At 46.0% G+C, this 17,260-nt stretch overlaps 1 protein-coding gene across 3 annotated transcripts in view; it reads right to left on the bottom strand.

Moving 5' to 3' along the window:
• Positions 1-17,260, bottom strand: part of TMEM214 (transmembrane protein 214) — a 268,669-nt gene that overhangs the window by 53,527 nt on the left and 197,882 nt on the right. For all 3 annotated transcript variants that reach the window (XM_033938430.1, XM_033938429.1, XM_033938428.1), the window contains exon 12: positions 9,114-9,227. In XM_033938430.1, coding sequence (XP_033794321.1) covers positions 9,114-9,227 — 114 coding nt within the window. The remainder of the gene's footprint in view (positions 1-9,113; positions 9,228-17,260) is intronic.

The raw sequence follows: 17,260 nt of genomic DNA, 5'->3' as shown, positions 1-17,260 counted from the left end.
GTTCCTGCGGGGCTGGATGTACTCAGTCACGCGGCTCTTCTTCTTTCTACCTGCCCTGCCTGCAGCACAGAGCTGAACGGAAGTCTTCCTGACGTCAGCGCTGACGTCAGGAAGACTTCCGTTCGGCTCTGTGCTGCAGGCAGGGCAGGTAAGGAGATGGAGAGTAGCCTCGCGGTTCGAATGGCTACCAAGGGAGGGGGCGGTTCGCCCCGGATGCAGCATAGCCGGCCAGGTCCCCTTACTTTTGTGGCGCTTCCCTGACCGACCGACCAACAACAGCCCCGGTCTGACAATCCTCCCTGCCCTGTAGCCGCGAATCTAAATTACCTTCTTACAGCAGCTGTAAGAAGGTAATTTAGATTCGCAGTTAAGGGCAGGGAGGTTTGTCGGACTGGGGCTGTTGTTGGTCGATCGGTCGGGGAAGCGCCACAAAAGTAAGGGGACCTGGCCGGCTGTGCTGCACCGGGGGCGGTAGAGAAGGAGGGGGTGAGAAGGACGCTGAAAGCACTGGAGAAGACAAAGGGGTGGAGAAGGACGCTGAAAGGCCATGGGAAGGGCAGGGGGGGAAGGACTCTGAAAGCACTTGTGGAAGACAGAGGGGGGAGAAGGATGCTGAAAGCACATGGGGAAGACAAAGGGATAGAGAAGGACGCTGAAAGGAAATGGGGAAGAGAGTAGGGAGAAGACGCTGGCAGGGAAGAAGACAGATGCCAGACTATGGGGGGAGCGGAGGGAAGAAGATGGGTGCCAGACCAATTTGGAAGGGGGAAGAAAGGGAGAGGCACAGTAACAGAGCAAATGGAAGATGCAGAAGGAAGAGAGACAGTGGATGGAAGGAATTGAATGAGAACATGAGGAAAGCAGAAACCAGGTAACAAAGGTAGGAAAAGAATTCTATTTCTTTTTTTTTTTTTTTTGCTTCAGGATAAAGTAGTATATTAGTTGTGTTGATAAAAATTTATAAACATTAGAGGCTCTGGTAGAAACCCGTTTACAAAGTATGTATTCTTCCCAATTAATATTTCCAAATTAATAAAGTCTTTTTGCTTATTTGTAAATGGGTTTCTACCAGAGCCTTTAATTCAGTAGCATAATTAAATGAAATAACTATTTCTGAAGTTTATAGGGACAGGTGGGGATTCCTCGCGGGGACGGGTGGGGACGAGGGGATTCCTCGCGGGGATGGGTGGGATTCCTCACGGGGACGGGTGGGACTTTGGCAGAGACGGGTAGGGACGGGTGGGATTTCTGTCCCCGCGCATCTCTCTAGTCTGTCCTCAACCTTGTTTATGCGCAAACTTGCAAAACAACTTACTTCAGCATCTTGGTGTGTATATTGTGATAAGGAATAGTTTGAACTCCAGCTAGGAGATAAGAGAGACACCTGCTGTTTACTTCAGAGACAGCAGTGAGACAGGACAAAGGTGGTGTGAGAAAAAGGTACATAAGAAACACTGGGACGGTTCCAGAATGAATCCAGTTGTAGCCATGGGAACTGTGTACTGTACCAACCTATTGATCGCCCGGAATCCCGATCAGCATCAGGACGGAGCCTGGCAGACATAATGAAGTGTTCTATTTTGTGTATATAGATATCCTTTGCTTCTATCTTGTATATTATCTGATGCTTATCTGCATTATTTAGTGATCATCTGATGTTTATGCAATAAAGGATCATATTACTCCGATGCTTTTTTTGGATGGTACTTTTACACACCCTTGTTAAATAGATATGCGGCAATACAACCCTCGTCTCCCAATAGTGCCCTTTCAGGACTCAGATCAAGAGGGATCTGGATGACTTTACTCACATAATAAAATACTTGCTCCCAATATTTCTTAACCTTTTGACACTCCCACCACATATGGTAAAATGTTTCTCTTTCTCCACATCCTTTCCAACAAACATCATTTATCCCCTTAGTATATTTACTAATTAGAACCGGGGTACTATATCATCATACTAATAACTTTATAGCGTTTTCCACCAATGTAGCTGCTCTAGCTATATGGAAAAGATGAAGTACCATTACCCCATTCATCAATTGACCATTCCTTCTCCCATGCTTTCATATATGATGTTTTCATTTTTTCATCAACATGTATAATTTTATACAGCCAAGAAATACATCCTTTCGCAAATGGATTCCCTAATCCTTTTTCAAATTCTGATTTCTTTAACATTTCCTTTCCAATCCCCTTGTCATGATATAATTTTTCATCTGTAAGTAGGGAAAAAGATCTCTCCCTTCCAGTTGATATTGCTTTTGAACATCTCCAAAGGCTCTAACCTCCTCATCCTCAATAAGTTGTTCAAAATACCTCAAACCATTTAAATCCAACTTTTTAAAAACTACACCCTCCCTACCTGGTACAAAAATCATGCACATATAATATAGGAGTGAAATATATACTTTTTTTCCCCCAGAAGTTTCTTTTTCACTTTTTTCAAAATTCCCATAGAGCATCGACTATAAGGATTGCTTAAGTTTTTTATATTCTTTTCTCCTATCCATGGTAAAAATTTCAAATCCTTAATTGCGGTGGTTCCCAGAACACCTTACGAAATGATTTTGGGTCGGGATTGGAAGGGTTGGCCAATGGATTGGGATTTGGGGCAGGCCTTGATCAGTACACAGGCCCAATGTGAAAGAGCAACCACTTCTGGGGAGACCCTAGGGGAGACATTCCCATTTCAGGGGGAGCTATTCCAGGAGAGAATAGGGAAAGGACCAGGTCTCACCAAGGCTCAAGTGAAATGCCAGAAATGGTAAAGGAGGCAAGCTCTCACTCGCACCTCTCAACAGCAGGAAGTCCCATCTGTTCCTGAAAAGGTATTAGCGACCTTTCCTACCTTTCAGGCAGAACAGAAGGTAGATCCCTCTCTACGGGCTGCATGGCAGCAGGTGGGAAATAGTGGCAAGGGAGCATTTAACATGATAGTGAAACGGGGGTTATTGTATCAAATTAGTACTGCGAGGGGACTGAACAATAGGGTTGAACAATTAGTAGTACCCCAAGGTTTTAGGTCCCTAATACTGCAGATGGCGCATGATCACCCTTTGGCTGGTCATAAGGGAGTGGACGCTACAGAGACGCAGATTCTACAAAGATTTTTTTGGCCTGGCTTATGCCAGGAGTTGGTGCATTTCTGTGCCTCTTGTCCCACATGCCAAAAATTAGCCATTCAAAAACCCCGTAGGGCCCCATTAATCCCCATTCCGTGGGTAGAGGAACCTTTGGGAAGATGGGCCATGGATATTGTAGAGCCCCTCCAGAGAACTCCACGGGTGTATCAGTACATTCTAGTGGTGATGGATATTGCCACCAAGTTCCCGTGGGTATTTCCCTTAAGGAGGACATCTACCCAAAACATCACTAAGGAGTTAATCAGTTAATTTTGTTCTGTAGGGTTCCCTAAAGAGGTACTTACGGATCAGGGAAGTAATTTCGTTTCCCGAGAGATGGAGGCATTTTGGCAAAGGTTTAATATAAGGCATATTAGGACCGCGGCCTATCATCCTCAGGGAAATGGGTTAGAACGGTTTAATCAGACCCTTAAACTGATGCTCAAGAAGGTAGCCAGCAAAGAGTTGACTGATTGGGATCTGATGATCCCTTGGGTATTATACGCTAGTAGGGAAAAGATACAGGTTTCTTTGGGAATAAATCCCTATGAAATGTTATTTGGGAGAAAACCTAGAGGGCTACTAGATATCCTTAAAGACAGGTGGGACCCCCCTCCAGAATGTCGGGTAAATATAATATCTTACCTGGGGGACCTTAAACAACGCTTTAAGAGTTTGGTGGAGAAGGGTAAGGCTCAGATGGGGAAAAGCCAGGAGAATCAAAAAACCTATTATGACAAAGGTTCTCAGAACCGTCAGTTGCAGGTAGGAGAATAAGTCCTGGTCTTAATTCCCACGGATCCCCACAAGTTTCTGGCACAATGGAGGGGGCCGGTCACCATAGTCCAGAGAGTTAATGAGGTTGATTATAAGGTCAAGGGTAAAAAAGAAAGGGAACAAATCTATCATATAAACCTCTTTAAGCCGTGGAGGGAACGTCAGACCTAAGCCCTCATTGCTCAGGCTTGTGAGGAGGACGAATTTGGACCCCAGATAGGAGAATTTAATTTGAGCGAGCAAGTGACTATGGGAGAGGAGCTTACTCAGACGCAGAAGGCGGTTGGGGCTCTGCTGAAAGAGTTTGAAGATGTATTCTCACCCATTCCTGGTAGTACCACATTAGTGAACCATGACATCCAGACTCCTCCAGGACAGGTAGTGAGAATGAAGCCATATCGTCTATCTGAGAAGAAGGTCCTTGTACAGGAGTTGGTGGAGGAGATGTTAGCCCTAGGGGTGATAGAGCCGTCCCAAAGTCCATGGGCCAGTCCTATTGTGATTGTGCCCAAAGCAGATGGGTCACCCAGGTTCTGCATTGATTTCTGCCAACTGAATGCTATCTTTCAGTTTGATGCTTTTCCTATGCCCAGGGTGGAAGAACTTTTAGACCAGTTAGGCCAAGCTCAGTATCTCACTACTCTTGATCTTACAAAAGGGTATTGGCAGATACCTTTGACACCTGCGGCGAGGCCTAAGACTGCTTTTGGTACTCCTTTGGGCTTGTTTCAGTTTGTCAAAATGCCTTTTGGATTGCATGGCGCTGCTGCTTCATGCCAGCGCCTAATGGACCAAGTGCTGAGGGGGCATCAGGAGTATGCTGCGGCCTATTTAGATGACATTATCATTCATTCTCAATCCCGGGCCCAGCATATAGAGCAAGTCAGGGCGGTACTACGTGCCTTACGGAAGGCAGGGTTAACTGTCAATCCTAAGAAATGCTGTGTAGGAACGAAGGAAGTCAGGTATTTAGAATACCTGGTAGGAAGGGGAGTGGTGAAGCCTTTGCTAGATAAAGTGCAATGCATTCGGGAGTACCCCGTACCGGAATCCAAGAAACAAGGACGGAGCTTCTTAGGGTTTGTGGGGTATTACCGGCGGTTTATTCCACATTTTGCGACCCGAGCCACTTTGTTAACCAAAATGCTGAAAAAGAATAGGCCAGACAAGGTACGCTGGGACCCCGAGAGTATGAAAGCACTGGAGGATCTCAAGTCTAGTCTGTGCTCAGAACCAGTGTTAGCAGCTGTTAATTTCCAGCGTCCATTTGTGCTACAGACGGATGCCTCTCAAACTGGGTTAGGGGCAGTCCTAAGTCAGGAAGTAGAAGGATTGGAACATCCAGTCCTTTATCTCAGTAGAATAAAGCATGATAATGAGAAACATTATGCGACAGTAGAATTGGAATGTCTGGCCATCAAGTGGGCTATGCAAAGTTTAGAGCATTACTTGGAAGGCCGTGAATTTACCCTGGTCACGGACCACGCGGCACTGAGCTGGCTCAATTCCATGAGAAACAATAATGCCCGCCTTACGAGGTGGTATTTGGCTTTGCAAACGTTCCGGTACAAAACCATACATAGACCGGGGCGTCTCCATACTAATACAGATGCTTTATCCAGGGTTGGGGAAAAAGATTTGGGTAGAACCAGGTCCACCCCTAGCAGACAGTTAAGGGGGGGGAGTATGTGATAAGCAGACTATGCCTGCTAGGAGTGTCCCTAGTGCAGGTCCCAGTGCTAATCCAGACCCTGCCCATAATCTGCCTTATTCACCATTTTCTGTCTCTCAGACTGAATTTCCTTCTGGGGCCTGTAGAGGGCGTAAGAAAGCAGCAGTGGTAGGTTCCCATCCCCTTTTGTGTCCTAAAGTGAATCACCAGAAATCCTTTCCACCTGAGGGTTGGGGGGCGGGGCTGCAAGCTGCTATCCCTGAAGACTAGGCTCCTAGAAAATCAGAGGAGAGAGGAACAGCAGCAGGAAAAGTCACAGTGCTCAGGGCTGGGAGCTCCTGATAGCAGCCAAGCTCCTGAGGCTATGGAGTTTGCAGAGGATGGAGAAGAAGTACCTTCCAGTCTGTGTGAGGAACCGCTTGCCATGGAGTTGGAAATAAGCCCTGAAGCTAGTGCTGTGCTGATTCCTGAGAATGCTCCTATGGAGGTTTGCCTCACAAAAGCAAGTATCTGAATGTTGCTGAAGTTTATTGCAAGTTTGTTTTGCCTACCTTGTCTCAAGAACTGAATAATGCTCACTCATGCTAAAGAGTGCATTTTCTCTATGCTGAAGCTAAGCAAGGACTTTTATTTTGAAGTTTTGTTTTTCCTTTTTGAAAGCTTAATTGTGCTTTCTCTTTGGAGGAAAGTATACTATGGTATGCTAAGGCAGTGGGGGTTGCCCCGTGTTACGTGGTGGGATAGTGGGCCTAATTTCTGGCAATTAAAGACCACACGGAGCACACTGTCTTTCCAGCATTTGGTTGCTGAAGAAGCCAGTACAGTAACGCTGACTTAGAGCTGGAGTATTTCATTCCAGAAGTATTGCTTTTTGGTTTTGGGAAGTTTCTTTTCTTGTGTGTTGGACTATTGCTGGACTGCAAACTAAAAAGAGAATTTACCTTTGTGAAAGAGAAATTTTGATTATTTGATTTTGAGACTATTTGCCAACATTATTTTGAACTATGCATGGGAAGTCCGCTGGCTTCTGTTGAGGAATCCTGACAAATAAGTTGTTTTTTTTTCCATTTTGAAGATTAAAAGCCTTGATTTCCTTTAAGCTGTGACTATGACTTATGAGGGTGTTCCTTATTCTAAACGCTAAAATTATCACCTCCTTGTGCGGCCCATGGCGGCTCACAAGAATGTACTTGTACCGGTGACCCCAGACACCTTGCCTGGAGCTTGCCAGCTACAAAGTCTAAAAATATTTAAGTATCAAAAAAACTTACACAAAAGACAATAAAAAAATTACACTTTCATTGTTGCTTCTAAAAGCATATAGACAAAGTGAAAGCAATTTTCAAAGGCATTTACCCAGGAAATTAAATGGTTACCTGGATAAATTCTCAAGAGTAAAAAAATTCCGGTGGCCTTCTACAGCTCAAATTTTTACAGTGAATCTATGATAGTGGTTCAAACAGAAAAGAGACAAATACACACATTCTCCCTTGTTCAGAATATGCAAAATATCATTATGCACATTAGATTCTAACCTCTACATTCTCTTTCTCTTCACACATATACTCCTGATGCTGTGCTGAAGACTACTGCTCCTGTGGTCACTTCCCCATTACTACCTAGGTCCATTATCATGTAAAAGTTTCTGCAGTTGCAGACAGCTCTTCCTTAACCTGCAGCAGTCCCTCCTTCCCTTCATTTCACTCCTATATTCTCAGCACCCTCCTAGCCTAGGGCTCACTAAGGGGCAGACTCTCAACTAAAAGCTGCCTTTAATGTACTTGGTAAACCAGTTCCAGCCGGTTTAGCGTGCAAGTATTTTATCGGCGGATTATCAAAATAGCTTACTGAGGTCTTTTCCAAGTTTTCTAGCAGTCTCAGATACTGCCATGCAATGTAGCACAAGGTCAATATTAAAATGATCACAGAGCGATTCTCTATAATCACTGAGTGATTCTCTAAACTCACTGTGCCACATTTGCAGGCAAAATTTACCGACAGGCCTGAGCACTAATTGTTTCAGGCACTGACAGGAAAGTAAGTTGGAAAGCTCAGCCCCCTCTCCTCATATGCAAATTAAAATAATAATAAAAACAACAAATTGAAGATTAGCAGGAGAGATGCCCACTTTCTCCTGCTGCCAAGCAACACCCCCCATACCCCTCCCCCGGCAGCAGGAGAAATACCCTCCCTCATGCCACCAAGAAACCCCCCCCCTACATTCCCCCGGCAGGAGAGAAGCCCACTCCCTCCCACTGCCAAGCGACACACTCTGACACTTCCTTGGCAGTAGGAAAGATGCCCACTCTCTCCTGCAGCCATGCACCCCCCCCGGTGACTCAGATGACTCCCGCCCTCTCCCCCTTACCTTATTTAGATGGCTGCCTGGAGGGATGCATACTCCCTCCAGCCAGCTGGCCCTCATCTTCAAAATGGCAGGCCTTCCCCTCCCTGGTGAGGGCCCGAGGCTCTGATTGGCCCAGGTTGTTTAAGGCCCCTCTTTGGGAAGGGCCTTAGGCATCTGGGACAATCAGAGTCTTAGGCCTCTCCTCAGATGCACCAAGGAGGAGCCTAAGGCTCTGACTGGTCCAGACGCCCAAGGCCCCACCCATAGGAAGGGCCTTAAACAACCTGGGGCAATCAGAGCCTCAAGATGCACCAGGGAGGGGAAGGCCTGTCATGTTGAAAAGATGGGCCTGCTGGCCAGAGGGAGTAGGCATCCCTCTGGCCAGCTCTGAGGGGCTGTTGGGAATGTGTGTTGCTTGTCGGCAGGAGAGATTGGGTATCTCTCCTGTTGTCAGGTGCTTGAATTAAGCGGCTTGTTTTTTTTGTGTGTGTGTGTGTGTGTTTATTCTGCGCATGTGCCCATCGCTATCACCAGCGATGGGCATATGCAAATTTAGCAAATCTTTGCTACTCTCCGCTAACCTCATTTGCAGGAGCGCGTTTTGGAGAATAACTTGATCGTTATTATAATAACTGAGACAGTAGCCCATCGGGTTTTAATGCAAATTTTTGAGAATTTAGCCCTAGCTCTCTTCAAAGTCAGCACAATGCCTCTTACAGAGCTTAATCCTCACCCTCCCACATTTCAAAGCTCACTCAGCCCCTCTCCTCCTCTGACAAGAGTTGCCCTCCATTGTTGCCATCCCTTAAAAAAAAAAAAAGTACACTCATTCATTCTTGGTCTTCACAGTGTACAAGGGGATTCACTTGAAAAATAAAAATGACTCAGGAAATGTGCTTATATTTTAAATATTGTTTCTCATTTCTGATGCTATCCTAGAATTAGTAGGTCATGACTCCATATGCCCTGAAGAAAGATCGATCAGATGCTGAACAATTTTGAACATCACTTGAATATCAGGGGACCCATTCATGCAAACAGCAATATTCAGTACAAAATTTGCTATATCCCAGATTACCTTATTGTACACCGAACATGATAGCTATACACTTTCCTATCTACCCCATCCCAAAGGTACCTATCACTTTTTTCCTAAATTTATGATGTTCATGCTAACTTGAAAAATTACCTTGCAAGCAATATCACAGCTTTCTATATCTTGAGCATTGTTTGTCCCTTTCAGGGAACATTCCTCATTTGTAACTTTGAAAGAATGAACTGTTTCTTGTAACGATTTCCTCATCTAGAATGAAAAAAAGTTACCAATACATTTCATTTGCAAAGACTAACATGATTTGTACTACAAACAGAATCAATAACCCAAACTGATCACCTGAACAAAAAGCAAAGATATTTACCTGTAACAAGTGTTCTCTAAGGACAGCAGGAATATATTCTTACATGTGGGCGACATCATCCTCAGAACCTGGTACAGACACCACCAAGTGGACTGTTACTTTAAATATTTAGGCAATGTCCATATTGCGCATATGCCAGTGTCTTCCCAACCAATGTTGGATCGCAGGATCATTAGTTCAGTAATAAAGCTAAGTAGCCAACTAGGGCAGGTGAACAGGTTATGAATATATATGTCTACTGTCCATGGAGAACACCTGCTACAGATAAAAGGAGATTATGTACTTACCATGGTAAGTTCTTTTCCAGTAGATAGGCGAGACATTCTAGACCAGGGGTCCCGAAACTCCCTCCTTGAGGGCTGAATCCAGTCGAGTTTTCAGGATTTCCCCAATGAATATGCACTGAAAGCAGTGCATGCACATAGATCTCATGCATATTCATTGGGGAAATCCTGAAAACCCGACTTGATTCGGCACTCAAGGAGGGACTTTGGGGACCCCTGTTCTAGACCGTAGGGTTATTTCCCACTACTTGCATGATTATTTATTTATTTAAAAATTTATATACCACATATAACTATGCGGTTTCCATATCACATACATAAAATCTTTGTTTCCCTACGATTATCACAAATAACATGGACATGTCTAAACAACATCATTAATCTGCAGAAGAAATCCATTTCAGGTTTTTTCAATCCGCCTCTAGTGTACTTCACAGGCTAGTTTAGCATCTTCTAGCAGTCAGTACCCAAGCATAGAGAGACACACACTCATCTGTGAAGAGGCACCTGTAACAACAGGGTAAACTTGTTTTGCTCAAACAACTAAACAGTACCGTTAACCACCAATAGAGGCATCAAAGGAGTTCAGAACTACTCCCACAACAGGTTATATATAACTCTTGTTAACCCCTAATGGTTGACCGGTCTCGAAGAAACAGATTGGATAAGCAGGAGACTGAAATCAGAATCTGAAACAGGCACAACAAGGATAGGACGGGTGTCTAGAATGTCTCACCTATCTATTGGAAAAGAGCTTACCAGGGTAAGTACATAATCTCCTTTTCCAGTGCAATAGGTGAGACATTCTAGACCAGTGGTCTCAAACTCGCAGCCTGGAGGTCACATGTGGCCTATCAAGTACTATTTTGAGGCCCTCGGTATGTTTATCATAATCACAAAGGCAAAATAAAACAGTTTCTTGATCATATGTCTCTTTAGCTATAAATGACAATATTATTATTAAGACTCAGCCAAAAGAAAAAATTTATAAACTATAAAGAGTTTTACCTCATGCAAAATTGTCATTTCTTTAATAAGACATTAACTATTTTTTCTGAGGCCTTCTAAGTACCTACAAATCCAAAATATGGCCCTGCAAAGGGTTTGAATTTGAGACCACTGTTTTAGACCATAGGGACATACAAAAACAGTCCCCCAAGAAAGCTAGGGTGGGATTGCTGCGCCAGACCCTAAGACTGAGGACCCAAATGACAGAGTCCTGTCTGGCAGCAACATTCACTCTGTAGAAATTAGCAAACGTGTGAAAAGAAGACCACGTTGCTGCCCTGCAAATCTCCTCAGGAGAAACAGATCTAGCTTCCGTCCATGAATAAGCTACACTCCTGGCAAAAAGTGCCTTAACATAAATAGGGGACAGTTGCCCCACAAGAATGTAAGTGGATAAAATGGCTCTACGGATCCATCTAGAGATTGCAGCCTTAGAAGCGGGAGAACCCCACAGAATAAAATGAGCCACCACAACAGGTGGTCAAAGCGAAACTTGAAAGACTTGCCAATAATGCAGGAGCACCCTGCGCACGTCCAAGTTCTTTAGCAAAATATCCTGAGATTGTAACCCGTCAGCTGAACAACTAGGAAAAACACTTCCGGATGGACATGGAAAGCCGAAACCACCTTCGGCAAAAAAGGAAGGAACTGTCCACTCTGAGGAACTTGGAGCAAAGGGTGGCGACACAACACCACCTGCCATTCGGAAACTCTACAGTCCCAAGAGAGCGACCAGAAAAAAACCAAACAGTCTGGAGAGTTAAATCCCAGAGAGCAGCATCTCTCAGCGGTTCAAAAGGAACCCTTGCAAAGCCAGACAGCACCACATTAAGGTCCCAAACTGGGAACCGATTCTTAATGGGCAGCCAGACCCGAAGATATTTTTGCAAAACCGAGCAACATCTGGATGTAACTCCAAAGAGAACTGCCAATCCTTGGATCTAGAACCGGAGAGACCGGCCACCGTGATCCACAGAGATGCCACCGTTAGGCCTTTATCCAGACCTGCTTGGAGAAAGCAAGGACCCACGACACCTGAGTCAAATAAGGGTCCACTTGTTCTTGGTCACTCCAGCGCTCTAAAGGTCTTCTAAGCCTTAGTGTAAGCCAACACCAAGAACACCTTGGTAGACCTAAGAAGCTTTAGCTATGACAAGCTCCAAATAGCTTTGACTTTCTTTTTTTTTAAGCTGCACGCTCAGGAGCTAACCTGCAAGAGCAAAACGACCTTAATGGCAACCGGGCCTGGTTGGTCAGGAAAGACACTAAGGCGCAGACTGTATGCCATCCACAGCTGCATCAGATCCGCACACCAGAGCCTTCCATGCCAATCGGGTGCCACCAGCATGACGTGGCCGGGGCAAATTGCAATCCTCCGAAGGACCCGTCCAAAATGCGGCCAAGGTGAAAAAACATATAGAAGAACATCCAGAGGCCACAGCTGCTCAAGAGCATCAAGTCTTTTGCTTTCAAGCCAGATTTGCGGATGAAGAAGCATAGAGCCATCTTGCTTCATACCACGGCCATGAGGTCGAGGCGGGGCTGCCCCCAGCGCCTCATGAGCACCCAAAACACCTACTGCACTAGGGTCCACTCACCTGGAACCTAGACTGACAGCTGAGGAAGTCTGCTGGAATGTAGGCCACTTCGTCCACATGCGCCGCCATCAGCGCAAGAAGACTTTCCACCCAAAGGAAAAAGGAGTCAAGTCTCCTGAGCCAAGGGAGAGTTCTTGGTTCCTCTCTGACGATCAATGATCGACCACTTCTGTGGTGACTGAGTCCCATAGTCCTGAAAAGGATGACAACCATAGTGAGCCACTCCCAGCCACGAAGGCTGGTATCTGTGGTTACTACAATCCAGGAGGCAATGCTTAAGGAGGCAATGCTTAACAGAATGCTCTGGCAGAGTTATTGAGGACAAAGCCACCAGGTCATATACACTCTGGCCTCCAGAGTCCATGGCAGACTCAGCTCTAAGACATCTCAGTGGAGGCCCAGTGAGAGAGCAAGGCATTCTGAAGAGGACGCATGCGTGCTTTTGTTCAGGGAACCACATCCAGCTTGGTAAGCCTGGAACCCACAATCTGTGGGACGTCCCACGCCGAAGGGGCCGCCATCATCAATATCTCTGAAATCTGTGCCCAGAGCTTTTGTTTTTGAGCCTCGGGCAGGTAAATATGGCACATTGTCGTATCGACCATTCCATCAACTACGTGGGCTTCAGATGGCTCTTTTTTTTTTTAAGTTGACAATTCAGCCCAGGTCTTCCAGTACACGGAGCACTATTGCTAACATAGTGCGCCCCTTTTCCAAGGGTTCTCTGAGCAACCAGCGGCCAGATAACGGTGAGCCTGCAACTCCATCTTCCTCAGAGGAGCCCTACCACCACCATCACTGTGGTGAAGGTCTAGGGCAGGGATCTCAAAGTCCCTCCTTGAGGGCCGCAATCCAGTCGGGTTTTCAGGATTTCCTCAATGAATATGCATTGAAAGCAGTGCATGTACATAGATCTCATGCATATTTCATTGGGGAAATCCTGAAAACCCGACTGGATTGCGGCCCTCAAGGAGGGACTTTGAGAACCCTGGTCTAGGATGTGGTCGCCAGCCCAAAGGGCAGAGTCGAAAACTGTCAAAGCTGATCCAGCACATGAAACCGCAGAAACCAGTAGTGATCTGGAAAAATGGGAATGTGCAAATTCATCTCCGTAAGATACAGGGAGGCCAAAAATTCCTCCGGAACCATTGCTGGAAGGACCAACCACATGGTCTCCATCCAGAACCAAGGAAGCTTGAGAGCCGAATGGAAGTGCTGCAAAATCAGAATCGGTCTTCAATCTGTTTATCCTCTCTTAGGAACGATGACTTTTTCCTCCATTAGTAAAAAGTTTTTTGTAAAAAACATCTCATACCCTTTGGTACTGGTGCAACCACTATACATTGAAAAAATAATTTTGGAGATACTATACAATGTGCATTCCACAAAATAGAGATATGGTCCAAGACCCCCCCCTCTAAACTCCGTATTTTAGCACAGGAAAAACACATTTATCCCAGGGTGGTCTCAGGCTGCCATTTGGGGCAATGGGTGTTTGGTCACAAGGAGATCTGCTGACTCCTTCTGGGAGATACATGAAGTCTCATAACCATCTTATAGTTGATTTTCCAAAGGACAATTGATAATTTCATGTAGGAGGCAAAGTTTAAGCATGTACAAAGGAGGTCAAAAGATAGAGACCCCCAAGTCTTGCAACCATTGCTGACTCAGTCAGGAATAATCAAAAACAGGAAGCATTTCCTGTAAGAATTTATGATAAAGCAACGGGATAGTACATTGCACATCTAAACACACAGCTTCTTTTATTAGCTCCAAAGCTTCTAAAGTCAGTGCTGAGGAAGGTAAAGAATTGACATAGTGCCGAAATTGCCAACAAGCAAAGAGATCTTGAGATGAGAGCCCAAGCTCTATTTTAAGCTCAGAAAAAGGTCTAATAGAACTATCCTCATTAAGTACCTGATAAATATTTAAATTCTGCATACTTCAATGTCAACACACAACCGACGTCGTAGCAGGTGTGACAGATGAGACACAAGAGGTAATACAACTGCATGAATATGGAACAGGGAACACCCCCCCCCCCCCCGCGTCAGCAACTTGCAACCGGGCTCCTCCATTAAAGGAGGCGAGCCAACGGCGCGCAGCTGTTCGGCGCGCGGCAAAGGTGCTCGCCTTAGTGAGAGCGCCTTTGCGAAGAGCCTTAAGGAGAGCCAAACTACACTCGACAAGGATACCTTAGAGCAGCAAGCGAACCCCTCAATCACCCTATCCCTTCACCTTAATCGCACAACTCTCATACTAACTCACAACTTTCATACTAACTCACAGACAGCCACCCTCCCAGATACCCTCGGCTCTTAATCTCTCAGACACCCTAATCTTAATCTCTCAGATACCCAAATCTTTCACAATCTCGCATCAGCTCTCAGTCGGATTTTTCTAACTTTTTCTAATTTTCTAATTTACTGACAGGCAGACCTAAATTACAACTTGGAAATGGCAGGGAGGACAAGAAACGCCAAGTCTACAATCAAGACCAGCATTCCAGTAGTTATGGGGATCCAGGAGGCGATCACGGATTGCGTACGGATGGAGGAGGACCCAGGACGGTGGACAGAGGTCTCTGTGCAGATCGAGGCCATCCCCCGGCATTACACTACAGTCTCCACGCAGACAGAGGAGACAGAGCAGGCCGGTCAGCTGGATGGAGCCCTCATGCAGGAACTGTGGAGCCTCAGGGAGGAGGTGAAACACCTGAGAAGCATCCGAAAGGAAGAAGCCTACATTGACAGAGTCGTCCAGGAGTTGTCCCAAATCACAGAGCAGGCCCACGACAAGTCCATTCTCGAGACGCCCAAATCATCAGCTTTGAAACCAACAATTGGGATACAGGAAATGGCTGGCGGCACTGACTCCTGGCAGCTGGTGACCTCTTCCACGGGCAAACATAGGAGACCCCCCCTTTTTTTTCAATCTCTTCATCTTCTTCTTTTTCTTCCAAACAGGCCAGCTCTACGTCAACCCCTCAACTCACCCTGAGGAACAGATTCCAGATTCTTTAGGAAGGAACTGCCGATGAAGAACAGGAGCAGGCCCAACACACAGCTCCATCTGCTGACCGACTCCCCCACCCCCAAAGGAAGAAGCGCAGAGTAATAGTCATTGGGGACTCCATGCTGAGGGGCACTGAGGGACCAATTTGCAGACCGGATATACAATCGAGGGAGGTTTGCTGTCTGCCTGGAGCCAGGATACGGGACGTCACCGCCAGTCTGGATAAACTACACACGCCCTAAGACCACTTTCCCATGCTTCTTGTCCACATAGGAACAAACGACACTGCCAGGAACACCCCGGAGACCATCACCAGAGACTTCGGAGCCCTAGGTGTGAGGCTGAAGTGGACAGGTGCGCAGGTGGTCTTCTCATCGATCCTCCCAGTTATAGGCAAGGGAAGAGCCAGAAATGAATGTATCCTGAAGACTAACGAGTGGCTACAAGGATGGTGCCGGGATATGAACTTCGGATTCCTGAATCATGGAGAGGCACTACAAGGACTTCAGGGACCAGACGGACTCCATTTAACCAGCAGAGGTAAGAACGTCTTCGGACACCGACTAGCCCGCCTGGTTCGTAGGGCTTTAAACTAGGTAAGCTGGGGGAGGGTACCCATTCACATACTGGTGCGGAAAGGAACTATCCTGATGGGGTGAGTCGACACTCTGCTTCCATGTCCGTGGTAAGTCCCACATTGCAAACAGTTCTCTAGGAGCCACACCGACTCAGGCAGCAAACGCCTCACAGGGTCTTAGCAAACACAAGATATGGAAGGCCATGTATGTTAATGCACACAGTTTAGGCAATAAAATTCTGGAACTAGAGACGTGGTAGCGATATCCGAAACTTGGTTCACGGACTCACATGGATGGGATATGGCTATACCGGGTTACAATCTACTTCGCCAGGACAGAGAGGGCAGGTTAGGTGGAGAGGTAGCACTATACATTAAAGAGGACATCAAAACCACCAGGATCACAGATGTCAAGTACACTGGGGAGTCCCTCTGGGTAAACCTGGCAAGAGGCAGAGAAAAATGCCTTTATCTTGGAGTGGTATACAGACCCCTAAGACAACTGGAAGACATGGACGCAGAATTAATTGAAGACATAGAGAATATCACTCTACGGGGCGACACTGTACTGCATCAGTATGCCTGATGCAGACTGAAACACATTTTCAGCGACAACTAGCGGTAGCAAGAGGCTATTAACCTCCATAAAGGGGGCATGTCTCAAACAGATGGTAACGGAGCCCACTAGGACCCAGGCGATCCTCGACCTGGTACTCACCAACGGGGAAAGCATCTCAGAGGTCTCGATAGGAGATACGCTAGCGTCCAGCGACCACAATATAGTATGGTTCAACCTTAGGAAAGGCTTCCCTAGGTCAAACACTAAAACAAAGGTACTCAATTTCCGGGGCACTGACTTTGCACGCATGGGAGATTTCATCCATCGGACGCTGCAGGACCAAGCAGAGACCGGTAATGTGGAAGCTATGTGGTCAACCCTGAAATTAATTCTACACGAAGCTATGAGCCGCTACATAAAATCAGTAAACAAACGGCAAAGAAACAATAAACCCCAATGGTTCACCAAGGAGATCTCGCACCTCATTAAGGAGAAGAAAAAAGCATTTCTTTCCTACAGAAAAGAGAAGCTAACGTAGAATATAGGACCAGGTCTGCAGCAGTCAAAACGGCAGTTAGGGAGGCCAAACTTTGAGTGGAAGAAACTCTGGCGAAAAACATTAAGAAAGGGGACAAATCCTTCTTCAGGTATATTAGCGATAGGAAAAGGAACACGGATGGGATAGTACGCCTTAAAAGACTGGATGGAAACTACGCGGTAGCGGATTACGATAAGGCCGAACTACTGAATGAATACTTCTGCTCAGTCTTCACCTGCGAGGCACCGGGACACGATCCACAGTTGAAGGCAAAGCAAAACACAGAAGACCCATTTCAGAATTTTGAGTTCACACCAGGAGACGTTTACAGCGAACTGA

The sequence above is a fragment of the Geotrypetes seraphini genome, chromosome 3, assembly GCF_902459505.1.
Source record: "Geotrypetes seraphini chromosome 3, aGeoSer1.1, whole genome shotgun sequence".
NCBI classification, from domain to species: Eukaryota; Metazoa; Chordata; class Amphibia; order Gymnophiona; family Dermophiidae; genus Geotrypetes; species Geotrypetes seraphini.
This window is presented reverse-complemented; position numbering and strand designations above follow the sequence as displayed.